This window comes from Phalaenopsis equestris, unplaced genomic scaffold (assembly GCF_001263595.1).
Source record: "Phalaenopsis equestris unplaced genomic scaffold, ASM126359v1 Scaffold000392, whole genome shotgun sequence".
In the NCBI taxonomy this organism is placed as follows: domain Eukaryota; kingdom Viridiplantae; phylum Streptophyta; class Magnoliopsida; order Asparagales; family Orchidaceae; genus Phalaenopsis; species Phalaenopsis equestris.
In genome coordinates this window covers 452,473-471,183 of record NW_018164834.1, presented here as the reverse complement: position 1 = coordinate 471,183, position 18,711 = coordinate 452,473, and the positions used below count along the sequence as shown (strand labels likewise).

The 18,711-nt window shown below is 35.2% G+C and overlaps 2 protein-coding genes across 5 annotated transcripts; one reads left to right on the top strand and one right to left on the bottom strand.

Annotated features, from left to right (window-relative positions):
* Window positions 1-278: 278 nt before the first annotated feature.
* Window positions 279-7,146, top strand: LOC110026662. 4 transcript variants are annotated; one of them, XM_020727690.1, is made up of 5 exons: window positions 279-537; window positions 659-2,349; window positions 2,380-4,695; window positions 5,289-5,388; window positions 6,656-7,146. In XM_020727690.1, the coding sequence occupies exons 2-3, from the start codon at window positions 674-676 to the stop codon at window positions 4,640-4,642; spliced, it is 3,939 nt and encodes a 1,312-aa protein (XP_020583349.1). In that variant the 5' UTR covers window positions 279-537; window positions 659-673; the 3' UTR covers window positions 4,643-4,695; window positions 5,289-5,388; window positions 6,656-7,146. The 4 variants fall into 4 exon arrangements, with proteins under 4 accessions (XP_020583349.1, XP_020583350.1, XP_020583347.1 ...); XM_020727691.1 differs by having other exon boundaries at window positions 694-4,695; XM_020727688.1 differs by having other exon boundaries at window positions 659-4,695.
* A 623-nt stretch (window positions 7,147-7,769) lies between these two features.
* On the bottom strand, window positions 7,770-18,688 carry LOC110026687 (kinesin-like protein KIN-5A). The gene is made up of 19 exons (XM_020727734.1): window positions 18,267-18,688; window positions 18,059-18,156; window positions 17,359-17,515; window positions 17,187-17,256; window positions 14,276-14,349; window positions 14,137-14,190; window positions 13,980-14,060; window positions 13,546-13,657; window positions 13,385-13,471; window positions 12,790-12,965; window positions 12,548-12,679; window positions 12,331-12,438; window positions 11,792-11,950; window positions 11,640-11,723; window positions 10,782-10,987; window positions 10,328-10,429; window positions 8,977-9,074; window positions 8,688-8,839; window positions 7,770-8,168 (listed from the first exon to the last, which is right to left on the bottom strand). Exons 1-19 carry the CDS (start codon window positions 18,648-18,650, stop codon window positions 8,157-8,159), a joined length of 2,346 nt encoding a protein of 781 aa, XP_020583393.1. The 5' UTR covers window positions 18,651-18,688; the 3' UTR covers window positions 7,770-8,156.
* Between the last annotated feature and the right edge of the window lie 23 nt (window positions 18,689-18,711).

Here is an 18,711-nt window from a genome sequence, read left to right as displayed (position 1 = left end):
AATTTACAATCTCCATATGACCGTTGGCACAAATAATTTTTCTTCCCGCGTATATCGGATTACCTCCATCAGAAATTAACGGTGGATCGCAGCTCCCATCAAATTCAACGATCAAGATCACTCTAAAACCGCTACCAATCTTCCTGCCGAGACCGAATCGAATTCCATCGTCTCTCCGTTATCCGTATCGGTTTCGGTGCTGGGTCACCGTCCCCGAGTTCTCCTCTCTCTCTCTCTCTCTCTCTCCCCCCCCCTCTCTCTCCCTCTCCCTCTCTTTTGCATCCTCTGCACACACTTCTCTCTCTACCGCTCGACCTCTTCCTCTCCACTTGCCTTTTTTCCGCTCCCACCCCTTTTATTTATTTCCTTTTCACCATACTTCTCCTCCGCACCCTTTGTTATCTACCGCAGAAGCAAAAGCTGCACCAGGAGAACCCCACGAGTCGACGTCTTCTTCGGTTACTTCGCCCTATTTAATTCGATTCCTCTCTCGATTCTCTTCTCCTAGGCCATCTTTCACTTGCGGATCTTTCCACGGTATGTTTCCTTCCAGATTCCTTTCATCTCTAGGGTTTCAAGCTTGTATCTTGTTTTTTTTAGGGTTTTGTTAAAGGGAAATTTACATACGTAGCATACAATTGTTAATATGGGTTATTAGATTGCTGACCGAGTCATGGCGATCGTCAAGAACAGCTTTAGGGCTTCGAGAATGAACGGGTATTTCTCATCTGGAACTGTTTCAAGCGAAGAGGATGATGAGGGCTCCGCGTCGATGGGGTCTTCCACCGACGGCGGTTCTGCTTCCGATGCAGATTCCGGCATGGGTTCCGACGAGATCGATCTGTCCGAGTTTGGCGAGTCGGGGATGGAGTTCTGCCAGGTGGGGAACCAGAGTTGCAGCATCCCGCTGGAACTCTATGATCTTCCAGACCTTGGGGCGGTTCTGTCGATTGAAACATGGAACGATTGTCTCACCGAGGAGGAGCGTTTCGCTTTGGCTGAATATCTCCCCGACATGGAATACGAGGGTTTTGCCCTAAACATGAAGGAGCTGTTAGGTGGGATGAATTTTCATTTCGGAAACCCTGTTATGAATTTCTTCAATAGGTTGAAAGGTGGGTTTTTTGAACCGAGGATTGTTCTTTACCGCCAAGGTTTGAATTTGTTTAAGAGGCGACAATACTATCACTGGTTAAGAAATCATCAGGATTCCATGGTGAGGAATCTTGTTCAGATTAGAGACATTTGGGTGAACTGCAATGGATATGGTGTTGAAGAGAGGCTGCGAGTTTTGAACATTTTGAAAAGAAAAAAGAGTTTGGGTTATGATAAGAATGGGTATTTGGGTTCTGAGATGAATTCTGAAAGCGGTGATTCCAGCGAGGCCTACTGGAGCAAAAGGTTCACTATGGACCCTCGAGCTAGAAAATCATCTCAGAAAGTTCCTTCTGAGGTTTTCTCTAAAGATAGCAGGATGAATATGAAACCGGTAAGGTTTGGGAAGGAAAAATCCAAGGGGATTTTGAAGGTTGCTGTCCCCAAGGGCTGTAATAACAGTAAAGGAAGTAACTTTCCATTGTTGTTTAATAATGGAACAGAGAAGAAAGCAGAAATGCCCAGACTTTCATATGGTGTTCGTCGGAAAGATAACCATTCCGGCTTTGATGCCATTAATGGCGGGGGAAGAGGTGGAGCTGATGGGTATTTTGATGAACAGGTTGATAAATATGGTGGGCAAGGTGATTGGAATGCTGGTAGCAGACTTAAAATGGCCAGGTCTGGCTTGATGAAATCAAAAAATAAGAAGCATTTTCGGGAAGAGGACCCAGAAATGTTACCTGATTACCTTGGTGGAGTTAGAAGATCTGATCAGGAAGTTACCATTGCTTCTTATGACTATGATTCTGTTAGAACTGTGAAGAAACCGAAGCATTCTGACAAGAACTTGAAGTACACGGCCAGTGATGAGCTTCAGCATCGATTGCCCAAATCCAAAGTATCTGAGGGTCCTGCTATCATTCCCCACTCTAAGCAGCACAAAGTTTATGATGAATGTGTTCCTCTCAACAATTTTGATATGAAATGGAATGCTGGAGATAATCATAGATCTGGCTTTGGTTTGAAAGCAAAGTCTTTTAAAGTTCCTCCGGCAATGAGTGAAACATTCTTTCAACCAGAGTATAGAACAAAAAATTCGCAGGGTAAGCTGATGGATAAATCTTCTAATCAATTAGGAGTCAGGAAGGGATTTTCGAGGGCTAGGACTTCCTACGTTCAAAGTGAAGAGACTGAATCAGATTCTTCAGATGAACTCAAAGAAGATGGCCATGGTTATCCATATACAAGCAGGCCAGAATTTCCAACCCCAGCAACAAGCAGGCCAGAATTTCCAACCCCAGCAACCGAAGCCCGGCAGTCAGGATTTGTTAAACCAGTTCTGAATTATAGAAAACCAAGTAAAGCTGCGAAATCCAATAGAAGGGATCTTCCTCTTCCACTCGATGGAGTCGTGACTGGCCACACAGCAGAAGATGAGCCTAACTGTAAAACTGTCAAGCAGAAAGGTAAAACAAATTATAAAAGTTTCTTGCATGGGGGTAAATCTGCAAGGAAACACCAAGCAGTTCATCTCAGTGAAGAGTTACAGCCTGCTTCGCTTGGTTCTCGTTCTGCAAACAGAAAGAGGAAACTTTCGGCAGATATACATCACTCTTCTCAACGAGCAAATGAAATTTATAATCTTGGAAGCAGTAGTTTTCATAAAGCCGAGGATAATTTTGATGCAAATACGCGCTTATCGAATATTCAGAGTCAGGCAGATGGAGCTGTAAACAAAATCCAAGTTTTTAATGAATATGCTTTGGAGAGTGGTGATATTCTGTTGAAGAATATAGGGAGGGAAGAAGATGGGGGGTATCATGAGGATCTGAACGAGCCTTCTTACCAACAGTTTAATTCAAGGAAGCAAATTGATGACTCTTCTGCTACAAAAAGGAGAGGGAAAAGAAAAGCTGATGCCATTGCTGCCCCATCCCCTCTGTTATTAATCCCTGAGCCAACGTTATCGGAGAAGGTCGCATCTGAGTTAGATATAGATATGAAGACGCAGAGAAAGTCCTTCACTCTGATAACGCCCACCATTCACACTGGTTTTTCCTTCTCGGTTATACATCTTCTTTCAGCTGTTCGGAAGGCCTTGGTTTCACCTCCTATGGAAGATAATGCAGAGATTGGTAATCATCTTGACAAGTTTAAAGCAGAGCCGAAAAGGTTACTACATGTTGGCGACGACATGCTTATTTCTCATTCTCAGGATCAAATGGCGGACAACAATCTCGAGCCCGGCTGCCATAATAGTTTACCTTCTGTCAAAATTCAGGACATTGTCAATCATGTCAGATCGAACCCTGGAGATCCTTGCATTCTCGAAACTCAGGAGCCTCTCCAGGATTTGATTAGAGGAGTCCTGAGAATATTTTCATCCAGGACAGCGCCGTTGGGAGCTAAGGGTTGGAAGGCACTCGTATCGTATGAGAAATCGAGTAAAAGTTGGACATGGATCGGTCCGCTTTCTTCGATTTTATCTGATAATGATAATGCGGAAGAAACTTCTGCCGAAACTTGGGGCATTTCGCACAAGATGCTCGTCAAATTGGTCGATGCCTTCGCTAACTGGCTAAAAAGCGGTCAAGAAACCCTCCAGCAAATCGGAAGTCTTCCTGCGCCGCCTCCCATGTTGCCCGTCTTGGACGAGAAGGAGAGATTCAGAGATCTGAGAGCCCAGAAGAGCCTCAACACCATCAGAACAAGTTCTGAAGAAGTAAGAGCGTATTTCCGGAAAGAGGAGCTCTTACGATACTCGATTCCAGACAGGGCCTTCCAGTACACCGCATTCGACGGACGAAAATCCATCGTAGCACCATTGAGGAGGGGCGGCGGCAAGCCGACTTCGAAAGCACGCGACCATTTTATGCTCAAGCCTGATCGCCCGCCACATGTTACTGTTCTTTGTCTTGTTAGAGATGCGGCTTCCAGATTGCCGGGAAGCGTTGGAACCAGAGCAGATGTTTGCACTCTGATCAGGGATTCCCAGTACATTGTCGAAGATGTTACGGATGCGCAGATCAACCAAGTCGTCAGCGGTGCTTTAGATCGTTTACATTACGAGCGCGACCCCTGCGTACAATTCGACGGAGAGCGGAAGCTATGGGTTTATCTCCACCGGGACAGGGAGGATGAAGATTTTGAGGACGACGGTACGTCATCCACGAAGAAATGGAAGAGACAGAGGAAAGATGCGACTGATAATTCAGACGTAGCGGCGGTGAATGATTCGAACTACGCTGCAACCGGCGATCCAACTGCTGTCGGTTCTTCTGGATATGATTTCCATCCTGATCTTAATGTTGGAGACAATGGGGAGCTCGTCTACAGTGATCTGAGGCCCACCAAGGAAAATTTTCAGTCTTTTATCCACACGTCGCATCATGCAGATAGACGACAAGACAACTCCATGAGTTGGGACGTACTTGGAGCTGAAAATAGAATGCTTTGTCAGGAGAACTCTACAAATGAAGATTTTGACGATGAATCTTTTAGCAGAGATAGGACGGCTGGATTTTTGGGCGGAAGCTTATTGTGAATTTCTTTTCCATGATCTCAGTTTGTGAGTTCATGTTCCAGGAGTGATCAGGGGTAATAATAACTGAATTAAGTATTTTAATTTCGGAAATGTAGTTTTACACTCCAGAGTTTTGTTCCAAAATATTGCATTTTGTAAAGATTAGTTTGCATATATATGCATACTCGTTTACTGGTTTTTGATCATACAGGCTTGCTGTTTATATTTTCTATTGCTTTTATTCTCTCCATGGAAATCGTTTGCATCTAACAATATTTTTAAGGGGCATTGACATACATGCCACCCAATTCCTCTGTATTTACATATCCAAGACCTGAACTTTACTTTTTCTTACATTTATACCACCAAAATCTTTCATATCATGTGAAAAATACCACCTTTTAAATATTTAAAAAGTGAGCAACACCTTTTTATGCATAGGTAAGGAGGTATGTGTGTAAAAATTAAATTTTAGTTGTTGGATATGTACATACATAAGAATTTAATGGGTTGTATGCAATATCTCATCAGTTGGTTCTGTTATATTCTTAAATTTCATATCTGTCCTTTTATTATTAAATATTTTCCTAATTGTATTTCATATAAGTATCTGTCCTTTTATTATTAAATATTTTCCTAATTGAAATGTAATGCAATGGTATGTCAGCCTCCATTTAAGCAAGGAGGTCATTGGTTCAGAGTCATGGAGAAGGCTTGCATAAAATCAACCCCTCATCAGACCCTATATTGGTGATATAGTAGCATTGGTACACATTAATTCCTATGTCTTTACATATCTAACACCTAAACTTTACTTTTTACATTTCTACCACCTGAATCATTCATATCAGATAAAAAATACCACCTTTATAGCTTTTAAATATGAAATGCACCTTTTTTTTTGCGAAGGTAAGTTGGCATGTATGTAAAAATTGTTGTTTGGGTGTTAGATATGTAAGTACATAAAATTTTAGTGGTGTGTATGTAATATCCCATCAGTTTTTTCTGTTATTTTTTAAATTTTACATAAGCATTACTCTTTTTATTATTAAATATTTTCCACATTGAAATCTATAGCAATGGTTTTTTTGCCTCCATTTAGGCAAGGAGGTCATTGGTTCAGAGTCATGGAGATAAATGCATACACAACCCCTCATCAGACCCTATATTGGAGATATGCATTGGCGCACATTTTTTAAACGGGAAATTTACATATTCACCACGCAATTCTTAAGCATTTACATATCTAACACCAAATATTTGATATTTACATTTATAACATCTTGGTAGTAAAAAAACCTATGCATGTGAATGATATTTCTGATGTGATGTAAAAAATTTGAACTTTTATATATAAACTAATGAACGTTTGGTTGAACGCTTTTTCATTGTTTTTTCAAAACTTTCCCTTTGAAAAATTGTTTTTGAAGCAATAATAAACAAATATAAAAATATTTCAAGCCTTTTTTTGTTGTAAGGACAATGCATGAAATTCTGAATGTTCAAATTCTTCGTGCTGGCTTGTTGCAGAGAAGTATTCTTCTTAATTTTACTTCTATTACTGTTTCAAGTCTGGGAATATGGCTCATCTTTCTAATCTTCTTATAGGCATACAGTAGGCTCATTTTTCTTTGTTTTTTTGGGAAAAAAAGTAAAATTTACATTCATAGCATACAATTCTTATGTATTTGCATATCTCACATTTAAACTTTTATGTCTATATACATTGCACTTTGGTGTTTTAAATCTATAAATGAAAAGGTGTATTTCACTTTTAAAATATGGCAATAGTGTTATTTTTTACGTGATATTGAAGATTAAAGTGCTGTGAGTGTAAATATGAAAGTTTAGATGTGAGATATGTTGATAAATAAGAATTATGTACTATATATGTAAATGCCCTGCAAAAATTAAAAAAAAAACCACCTGATTCCTTTCTCATATTCTGATTTGGGTAATTACTGAATTTTATTCTGTGTTTCATTTCAAACATGAAATCTTCTTAAAAATTGCATTTTTCTCTGAATACTGCAGTGTGACTGAGATAGAATGCCAGCTCTGTGATTCAAAGGAAACTAGTTTAAGAAGCTGGGAAATTCAACAATTCCGGCGCTCCTTCAAAGAAGCTGGCACAAGTTTACTACATCCTGAATAAAGTTCAAATCCATTTATTTTGACTTGGAAATTTTTACTTCCAGATATGCAGAAGTTTCATATCTGATTCTTCTTCATATATCTGATTTCTGAAATCCAAGCTGCTTCAGATCTGAGCCAGCGGAAATTTGTTCTACTGGGGATGTTTCCTGGTGCATAGTAGAAATTTTGAATCATTTTAATACTGTTTTTAGCAGTTTTTTCTTCTGAATTTATTGCTGGGGGTTTTCACTTGAGTCTATTTTACTGGAAACAATGTTGATGAGCTTTTATATCATGCGGTTCTGTCTTGTCTATGACAAGGCTGTCATTTTGTCTCCTGATTTGAATAGCAACTACAGGAGCACCAAATTCTGGAATATAAATAAATTAGTTTAGTTTATATCTCAGCAAATTGATTTGATTTTTGTAAGCTTATGTTTGATTCAATGTTATTTATATAATATATGTTATTCATGTCACAAGATTATTTATAAAAGTCATTTACAAACTCATAACACAATTCTTATGTATTTACAGATCTCACACCTAAACTTTCATATTGACACATAGCACTCAAGTCTTTAATATCAAATAAAAATAGCACTTTTATCACTTTTTAAAAGTGAAATACACTTTTTCATACATAATATTAAAGCACCAAAGTGCTATTATTTAAATATTAAAGTTTAGGTGTGAGATATATAGATACATAACAATTATGTGCTACATATGTAAATTTTCCTATTTATCTATGATTTCAGTGTTGTGAAATGCTCTTAGGCGTTGTTTGAGTTTTTATGAGGAAATGAAGAGAAAAAAAATTGCATCAGGAGCTCTAGATACTGCATTTGAAGATCATGTTGATTCAGAAGTACTCATGTGCCCCTTTGAAATAAAATTTCATGAATAATTGAATATATTGTTAGAGAAAGAAGACGACATGTAGCTCTAAATGCTTACATTAGTTGTATACAGTTTTTCTTATTTTATCTTCTGGTATGATTCATGCTGGATTACTGATATTATACAATTACCGATTGAAAAACAGTAGGTTTGTAATGTGAAAATATACTAACCTTTAGATAATTCACTGTTTTTATACCATTTGTTGGAACAGAAAGAAAAAGAAAAAAGGAAGAGAGAGAGAGAGAGAGAGAGAGAGATCTGTACATCCTCTTGGATTTACTCAATCCGGTTGAATTCTTCCTTCATTTTTTGTATTTAGGGGGACTCGCTCATTAGCTGAAGATAGATTTTTCACTTCCCCATTTATCTGCTCACATAGAGACTTCTTAGAAACCTTCAAGCAGCTCTTCAAAGTCTGGTGTTCTCAGCTCCAATATCAATGCCACGCTAGGCAAATTGGTTCACCTTTTTATTAGGTGCTGAAAAAGATGGTTCATGCATCCACCTGTGTAATTTACAACTCTTATTAGAATTTTAGGGTTCGTTTGGGATCAATTTTGTTTTTTGTTTTGGTTTTTCATTTTTATTTTTTGTTTATGTTTTGATTTGAAATAAAATATTTTTAGTTGAAATGACTTTCTTAAAATACTCAAAATACACAAATGTTGTTTTGCGTATTTTCAAAAATTGGTTGATTTATTTTTTTTAAATAGAAAATAAAAACATGTAAAAAATACAATAAACAAACATGATTTTTAAGACGAAAAAAAAAAATCCATTCCAAACGGGCTATTTGGGGTGATAGACCGTCCCTATCACCATTTCACACCTATTTAAACCAGTTTTATGAATATTCATTCTTTTTTAATCTATGGTAATTTAACTTTAGTATTCATGATACTTTATGTAATATTAGTCTATGTGTGTAAATATGAAAGTTGAGGTTTAAAGTACCTAAGTGTTATAATATAAGTTTAAGTGCGAGATATGTAAATGCATAAGAATTGTGTGCTAATATGCTTACCATGTACTCCTGTTCCAGACACTTTTCAGTGCTATCTGTGATCTCAACAATCTTGAGATAGTGTTCATTCTTCAGGTCCCATAAATCCCTGATTGATGGAATGGTAATGGAATTGATGCTCTCAGAAGCATCATTGTAAAGTTTCAGAGAACCTGAAGATTTCATGAATCCAAAGTAAACAAAAAAATGGAAGAAAATTTTCATCAATACTAAATTTTAAAGTTTAACATCCAAGAAAGTGTGTGCTAATATTTGAAAAACATGTTAAGAGATGAATCGGATAGGTCACAATTAATGGAGGAATGAAAATTCTTGATGCAGGAATCTAAGTCCCCAAGTGCAGAAGATTGGTTAGCTCTTAGCAGCTGATTGGCCTCCAATCCATTCCTATGAGAGAAAAAGTGTAGTTTGATTTTAGAATCAAAGGTAAAATGTTGATATTTTATATGATGAGTTAGATATTTAGGAAATGAGAACAAAATAGTAAAGAAACAATAGGCGCTGAAACTATAATAAAGTTAGGAATTGCAGTGGCAAAGATAGAATTTTTGAGTTAGAGAGATATATGATTGTGATAAACTTAACTACATCAGCTTTATCATACAATAAAATGAGGACATAGAATATGGCATAATTTCTTAAATATTTAAAAGTTCTGAAATGTCTAAATAGTGCAATGAAATAAAAAAAGTTGGAAGACTTCCAAGATATAGAAAAACATAATTGGATTAACCAAGCATTATAGCATAAGTGTGAATAATAAATAAATTATTTAAACAAAGAAGTTGGGAGTGCAAGAAATGATAACTTTGTTATAAGTGTGGTAAATTTGGAAAGGATAAGCTAATAAATAATTGTTTTGCAGGGAGAAAGTGAGTTTCATTTATTAAAAATATTACACTGAAAAAATAGCTAATTTGGATATGTTCGACGGAGCTTAACAACAAGTAAACTATGAACCGATGATACTATGGGCAAAAGCTGTACAAAAAGACTTCCAAAAGCTAGATTAAACACCTTATGTTGCAATCAACACAAATGAATATAGAAGAAGGATTCATTGAGCCAACTTCAAGCACTTTGGGTAAGAATTTTTTTTAAATAAAAATAGTATAATGAGAAAATTATATGAGTACACCCATGATAATGTACAAAAATTGTCAAGAATAAAAAAAAAAAAGCAAAATACAGTTAAAGTAAAAGCCAGGGGAACTAAATCCTTAGATAGATGAAAACTACTAGATAGCTCATTTGGATTTCCAAGCTTGAAGCCCAGTGAAAATATGAGTGATGATAAATATATATATATATATATATATATATAGAGAGAGAGAGAGAGAGAGAGAGAGAGAGAGAGAATAATTTCTATGTTTTATTGTATTTAGAATCTAAAAGACTAAAACCTTCTATCTATTAGGGAGTCAACACTGTGAGTAATTTCATTTGAGTTTGGAGCAAACTATGACAATTTTTTTACAACCCATTATTGACTTGAAAGTCACCAAGCCAAATCAAAATTGCCTCTATTAAGCAAACTTCAAAATGCAGTCATCAACCATTTTTTGATTGGATATGTACTCTACAATTCCACCTCAATCATAAGCTTTTACAATTTGCAAAATTGCAAAAGTTCTTCATACCTGACAATTGACTCCATTGATGATATAGTAGTTCTCCCTAAGCTCAGCAACCAATCCTGAGCATTTTCCCAGAGCAGGGAATCCATTTCAGTCTTCTGTATGCTGCATACCATAGGGAATATCAAAGGCTAAAAATGTGTTGGGAAGATTTGCATGCATACCACTCAATTCTTAAGTATTTACATATCTAACACAAACTTCAATTTTTACGTACATATCACCCTAACTATGCATGAAAATGTGTATTTGACGTTTTAAAAGTTAAAATTGTGGTATTTTTTATGCGATATGAAAGATTTGGGTTGTATAAATGTAAAAATTAAAGTTTAGGTCTTAGATATGTAAATCCATAGGAATTGGGTGGTATATATGTAAATGCCCCAATATGTTATTAGGCTTTAAATTCATTCATGTACATAAAGTTTGCTCCTGCAAGTGCCATTGGTGACCATACCAATCATTTAGACCTTCTTCCAAGCTGCATCTTCTGCTTTCCACTGCAGCAGTGTGCTCAAGATAATTATTTTCAGTTTCTTCCATGTAAAACCTCCATTGCTCTTTGATCATCGAGGTCAAATTTTGAGCGTTGGATATTTCTTTTTGTAGGTTATTTGCTCTATCATCAGCACTTTCTCTGAGAATGTTAAATGCTGTCTGAGCCTACAATGAAAATGTCAAAAGATAAACTCGGTAATAAACAATGAATGCTAATTAACATATTTGATTATGTGGCCTATTACCAGTTTAATCTATGATTTTACTTTTATTTAGCAACAACTTTATTATTTATTTAGATTTTTTTTGTTGTAAGAAGGGAGTTTCACAATCAGATCTTCTAAAATGTGGTGGCTATAATGAAGTTTTTTCTAATTGTAAGAAAAAGGTTTATATAACTCACACCAACTTTAATAAATTTTAGTTTTTTGGGAATAATTTTATAACTAATAATAGTATTTGACACTCATAATAGTAATTAAGTACTACTAGTAATATAGGTTCCACGAGGGGTATTTACGTAAATACAACCCAATTCCTATGTTTTTACATATCTAACAGCTAAAATTTAATTTTTACATTTATACCGCCCAAACATTTCTGTCTTTTTCTTGAAGCATGTCTTTTTCTTGAAGCATCACATAAAAAAATTCCATCGTCTTAACTTTTAAAAAGTGAAATATATCTTTTCATGCATAGATAAGGTAGCATGTATGTAAAAATTGAAGTTTAGGTATTAGATAAGTAATGCATATGAATTGTGTATTATGTATGTAAATATTCCTCCTTTGAATCAACTAGAATGCACTATTTTTACCAGTTTTTTCTGCCTTTTTCTTGAAGCATCTAGCATTTGCACCACCTTCTCTACCAATTGTTTTTCTTCATAATCTGCAAACTCCTGCAAGAATAGGATAAATTAATAAGAAAATTGTTTTTTCTATTGTTAATCACTAAAAAGAGAATCACCTCAAACTTCCTCTCCATCTCACTTAATTGTTGGTGCTGTGAATTATTTGTTTCTTTCACAATTTTGCTCAATCTTGATGCAAGAACTTCTACAGTATGGAAGTAGCTTGTAACAGTATCTGAAATGGAACGTGTTGCCTCCACAGTTCTTAAATTTCCCTGTTTTAGTAATCAAAAGTTTGGAACCGAGTTTGCTTAGCAGAGAAGAAAAAAAAAAAAAAAGATTTGCCACTCAATTCTTATGATTTTATATATCTGACACCTATGGTTCAATTTTTACATATATGCCACCTTACATAGGTATGAAAAGGTGTATTTTACATCTTAAAAGTTAAAACTGTGGTATTTTTTATGTGACTGTGGTATTTTTTATGTGATATTTTTTATGTGATATGAAAGATTTGGGAGGCATAAATGTAGAATAGCAAAGTTTAGGTGTTATATATATGTAAAAACATATGAATTGGTTGGTATTTATGTAACTGCCCTCAAAAAGAAAGAACAAGAGAGTCTGTGAATTTTCATTGTGAGAAAAAAACCTCATGTTGCAGCTGTGCAAAAGCATTCAATTTGAGTTTTTGATTAGAAAGGTTACTTTCAAGCTCTTCAAGTAAATAATCAGCCTCTACTGCAATTCCCTTAAAGCACTGTTGCAGAATGGAATAAATGAAAATAAGGAAGTTGTTGTTGAACTGATAATTCGTAGAAATATGGAAGAATTCTCACATCTTCAAGAGATGTAGAGTGTGTAAGTACTTGTGAGTACAACTTTCCAAAAATTATTTGAGAATTTTGATCTAATTCTCCAGCCAAAACATCCAATGTTGTAATTTCAGATCCATAAACAGCTTTCATTTTATCAACCAATCCTTTGAGCTCTTTAGTAACCTGAGTACAAAGTGAAGTCAATAAATAAGATTCAAATTTATTATAAAGGTCATAAATATAATTTCAATTTTGGTAGAATTGCAAGTTTCATCATTTTATATTGTGTGTACCACAGCCTTGATAGATTGAAATGATTTCATGTCTTCTTCTATTTGCTTCAGTTGGTTCTCCTGCTGCCTCACATAATTTGAGACAATTTTATGCAAAATATGAAGCTTTTTATTCAACTCTGATTGAAACTTTTGCACATTGGTTTGGTTCATCTCTGCAATATTATCTTTGTGTTCTGAAAATCAACGACGCTTGATTATAACAATATAAAACAGACTTTTTGCTTTTGTGAATGAGCAATATGAAGGATTTATTTGGGATCAATTTTATTTTTTGTTTCTTTTTATATTTTATTTTATTTTAAAAACATGTATATTTAGTGTTTTTTTTTACCTGTTTTTATTTTTTGTTTCCAGAACAGATTAATTTTTATTTTGAAAACACTCTAATCAACATTTAAACTTTTAAGTGTTTTAATTGTTTTTAAAAACAATCATATTTTAATCAAATATGTTAAACATGTTTTCTTTAAAATCAAAACATAAACAAAACAAAATAAAAATAAATAAATAGAAAATATAAAACAACACTGATCCCAAATGTCCTCGAAGTAAATGTAACTCATTAGAAAACACATAAAACTGCAATACTAACCAATTTTAGAGGATAATTCAGACATATCAGCAGCAGCATGGTTTAGCTCTGATCGAAGAAAATTCACGTGTTTGGCAAGTACACTCTCTGGACAGCATTACATAGAAAACTCACTCAGATCTCAAAGGCTTAAAAAAAGAGCGCAACTGCAATTTGCTAACCTGAATGAAGAAGCTCCATTATTAAATACTCCTTTTCCCTTAATGTATAATTTGCTTTTTGATATTGTTCTTCTTGATCTATTATCACCTTTTCAATTCCTTTCAATTTATTCTGAGACAGACATATATATAAAATGAAATTTAGTTTTTTTTCTCGAGGGTTGGAAAGAGATGCAAAAGCAGAATATACAATAAAGTGTCATAATAGTCATTTGACTGTTTAAATTGGGTCATTTTAGTCCCAGAGTTCATAAAAATGCTAAATTGGTCATTTGACTATTTTAATAAGAGCTAAAATAGTCCTCACTGGGAACTATTACAGCACACATTAAAAGAGTCAGGGATTAAATTGACACTTTTATAAACGTTAAGACTAAAATGGCCCCGTACAAAAAGTTAGGGGACTATTTTGACAATGTTCTCATATACTATACCTGGCTATAATTAAGTTTCTCAGTTAATTCTGTACTTAATTGTTGTTGAGAAGCATGAAGCTCTTGAAGCACAGTTATTTGCTGGTATTAGTATCACTTAATGGTTAGAACTGTTATGAAAGCTAGCTTTAAGAATTGAACAATGTATGGAAAATACTTTATCTTTGGACTCTATTTCTTCTTGTATGCGCTCCATTTTCTCTTCCATGGCCTGAATTAGTACAAAAAAGTTACCGAGTTATGTAAATGTTGATGAAATAATGTATTCATAGGTAAAAGTTATATTACTCTACAACCTTTTTCTCAGCTTCTTGAATGAAGATATTCCCGGGGATGTATATGCCCTTTTTCTCTCTTATAGCATTTGCTTCTGCACAAAAGGTTGTATATATATCAAAAAAAATTCTGCATTTTAGCTCTTTGCTTCATTTCTATTTTGGAAGATTTACATACATACCACTCAATTCTTATGATTTTTATATCTATCACCAAAACTTTAACTACCTATGCATAAACAGTTGTATTTTACATTTTAGTAATTCAACTGGTGTTAGTTTTCATGTGACTTGAAAGATTTGAGCACTATAAATGTAAAAAGGAAAATTTTGGTGTTGAAGATGTAAATGTGTAATTGGGTAAATTTGTCTATTACAAGGGCGCCTAGCCTAAGGGTAAATTTGTCTTTTGTATGCCTAAGTACAATTTAGATTTTTATTATTAGTATTGTTGGGAATAAATAGGTTTCTTATATTTAGGGTTTTTTTTATGCATGAGATTGGTTTAGGTTTTGGGAGAGATTTTCTACCTCTCAAATTGTAGGAATTGAGAGAGTTCGCCTCCCTCTTGAATCGTATGTGCTTTTGTTTGTATTTTCATTGAGTTGTTTAAATTATTGAAATAAGAAATCTATTTTGCTCAAATTTTTATGGAGAATCGTGCTGATTTTGATGTCGGATTGTATCAAATTGGTATCAAAGCTAAATAGGGAAAGCTTAGATGGGAGTGCAACCTACTGAGGTTTCGTAGCTCCGGTCCTTCTTTTTTCCCCTCTGTCTTCGCAACACGACCGAGATTAGAGCTAGTTGAGATGGCCCTTTTTTCCCCTCTGTCTTTGCAACACGACCGAGATTAGAGCTAGTTGAGATGGCCACACGGGAATTGCACATGGGAATTGGGCGTAAAAAGACCTTAAACTTCCATCGTTCTCCTCCTTCCGCATTGTCCTCGCAATACACTAGCGAGATGACAGTATCCAGTTGCAAGACAATCATCATTCAAGATCCCCAAAGCCAGTGACCAGATCAGGCGCCTCCTTAGGATGGAACTTCTCGTTCTTTGGGAAGCCGACAACAAAATTTTGCCATTCTTCTTGGGATTCAAGCTAGCTGGGAAGGCAACCACAGAATCATAAGTTTTGAAACCCTACAAGAAGCAATGCCAGTAAAGAAAGTAGATGATTTAAAGAAGAAATTGGAGGAAGAAGTGGGGCAACTCAAATCTGAGATGGAAGAAAGGTTCTTCACCATAGAAAATAGTGTTTCTTCCATAAAGAGTCGAATGGAGGACAGATTCGAGAGTATAAAAGAAATGCAAGAAATGATGAAGAAGATAATTGAGTTTCACACAAAACCGACTCTGCCCGCCACAGGGTTGAGAGATGATATCGGGAATGGACTTTAACAATAACAACCGAAAGGATTTGCACGACATGTGAGCAACATCACATCTTTGGGTGAATCGGGAGCTGTGGTATCAAGCAAAAAAACCGGAGCGGACTCAAGCTACAACACTTTGAAGAAATAATACGACATTCAGATGGCTTGGACAAATAAAAGCAAGTTGGATCAAAGTTGACAGAAATGGAAGAGGCACGTGAGATGGAGTTGACAGATATTCTGGTGATCGGTAAGCCACTGTATAAGTTATTTGAGGTTGTGATATTTTCTAAGATTGATTGGAAATCAGGCCACCAATCGATTTAGATGCGGCCAAAGGATGTGCACATGACTACATTTCAAACTTCTTTTGGTCACTGTGAATACCTGATTAAATGGAAAAGATTGTCAGATAACAACGTAAATGGGAAACCACCTGACTTGATCGCGCAACAGTTTTATTTTTTCTCACCTTGAGGACAATGTCTCTTTTGAGGGGGAGTATTGCTACAAGGGCGCCCAGCATAAGAGCAAATTTATTTTTTGTATGCCTAAGAGCAATTTAGTATTTTATTGTTATTATTGTTTAGGATAAATAGACTTATTATGTTTAGGATTTTTCTTATGCAAGAGATTGAGTTGTGATAGGACGCAATGAAGAAAAATGATTTATGTAGCCGACCCCACGTAATGGAATTAAGGCTTTGTTGTTGTTGTTGTTGTGATGAGATTGAGTTGTGAGTCCTTGGTTTAGGTTTTGGGAGAGATTTTCTACCACTTTAATTGTAGGAATTGGGAGAGATCGCATATCTCTTGAATTATAGGTGCTTATCTTTGTATTTTCATCGAGTTATTTCAATTATTGAAATAAAAAATCTATTTTGCTGGAATTTCTGTGCAGAATCGTGTTGATTTTGACGTTGGATCGTATCAATGCTTCTTCTATTTTTTGTTGTGATGCTGCTCTAATGTTCTTAAAATTTAGACTGACTCAGATGCTTTTAGTTGTCTCTCTAAGATTGTTGTAAACATGCCTTTGCATTCTCTTTGTCTTCCTTTTAGCTCTTTACCTTAAATCTTTGAACCTTATCAAATTTGTATTTTACTTGCAGAGGATCAGGCTTGAGAGCTTAGGATTTGTGAATCCACCTATATTTTTGACTCACTAAATCATTCCCTTGAGTCACAATGGAGGCAACTTAGCCGCAATTCTCCTTTCTTGCTTTAGGTATTTTTCAAGGAAGATTTACTTACATACCACTCAATTCTTATGTATTAACATGTCTAACATCAAAAATTTAATTTTTACATGTCACTTGACCTAAGCATGAAAAGTTATATTCCACTTTTTAGTAGTGGCATTTTTTATGCAATATAAAAATTTTGGGCGTTCTAAATGTAAAAATCAAAGATTTGGTGTTAGATATGTAAATTCATAGGAATTGAGTGGCATGCATGTAATTGCCCGTTTTATTAATGGTTAAGACAAGATTATTTTAAACTTAAACTAATCGAGTGATTGTACAAGAGAGAAGATTTCAATTTCACAGACCTTTTCTGAGACGATCAATCTCACGGTATAAATCCTTCGTCATTACAGATTTCATAATTTTTTTATTAATCTGCAAAATTGCAATTGCATAACCGGGTCAAGCATGTGAACACACACAAAGAAGATAATTCACCAACACTGTAAATTAAAAAATTTCCATGACATAACAAACCTCTGGTTTATTCTTGATATTTCTTGCACGTTGAGCATATTCTAATGTGCTAAGTGTCTCTTCCAGACAGTGAATCGAAGGCGATATTGTCGCAATAATGCAAGCCTTAGTTTTTCCTCCCAAAGAATCCCTCAACAATCTTGTCAACTTGCTATCTCTGACGAACTCAAAAATAGAAATTAGAATCTGTTAAGTTGTAGATTTTATATTTGAAAGATTTACATAAATACATCTCAATTTCTTGTGTATTTACATATCTGATACTTTTATTTTTTACATTCATTGCCACCTTATGTATGCATGGAAATTTGCATTTCACTTTTTTAAAGTTTTAATGTTGTTATTTTTGATGTGCTGTGATATAAATGGAAAAAGGCAGAGTTAGGTGTGAGATACGTAAATACATAGGAATTGGCTGGTATGTATGAAAATGCCCCTTCATATTTTTGTCTTTCCTAATGTGTCCTTATAAAAAGGGAGGATTGTGCTAGAGTTATTAAATGTAATTCTCCACAATCATAGCCATTAATTGGGTGAATATGTATAAAATTCTACGTGTGTTCTGTTTCATTTGTTGAACTTCTTATGTTTTATATCCTCATTTGCTCTTGCTGATTGAATTAAATTTTGCAAATTTCTCAACAAATTTGAACAGAATGCATCAAGGCGGACAAATACTTTCACATATTTTCACTTTTACCTGTAGGGAATATGGCTGGATTCCTCAACAAGCGCATTGATAACACGCCCAAGTGTGAGCAAGCTTTTATTTATCCCTCCAGCTTCCCTTGATCTGCCCTGCATAGCATAACCCCAAGGTACATTTCTCAGTTTCTGCCACACCCTGAAACTCATAAAAATCACATATTTTTTCCTGAAAAACACACAAATTTACAGTTTTCACGCACCTCTACAGAACCTGATCTCAAAACATTCACTGAACCAGCTAAATCCACAAGATTGAGCTTTCCAGTTTTGATCACTTCTTCTCCCTCTCGAGTAAACTCTTTTATATGAACTGTGATTGAAAATATGGAGTGAGAACGATTGCTTTGCTGGTTTAGTAGAGTTTCAATGGCGTTCCGTCTTGCACTAGCTCTATCCATTATCTTGTATATTTCATCAGCAGAACGAACTAACTTCTCTTCCATTCCTCTAACAATAATGCTTCCTTTTCCATCTTCCACGAGAGCTATCGGTTTCTTCAACTTATAATTTGTGAATTCCCACTCATCTGGAGCCAGAAGATCTATTATTTCCTCATTATGAATCTCCAGAAAAGAAACTTTCATGGCGTATTCTGTGAACTGTGCTTCCAGTTCTTCAAAAATTTGCTGAACTGACCTTGGGATT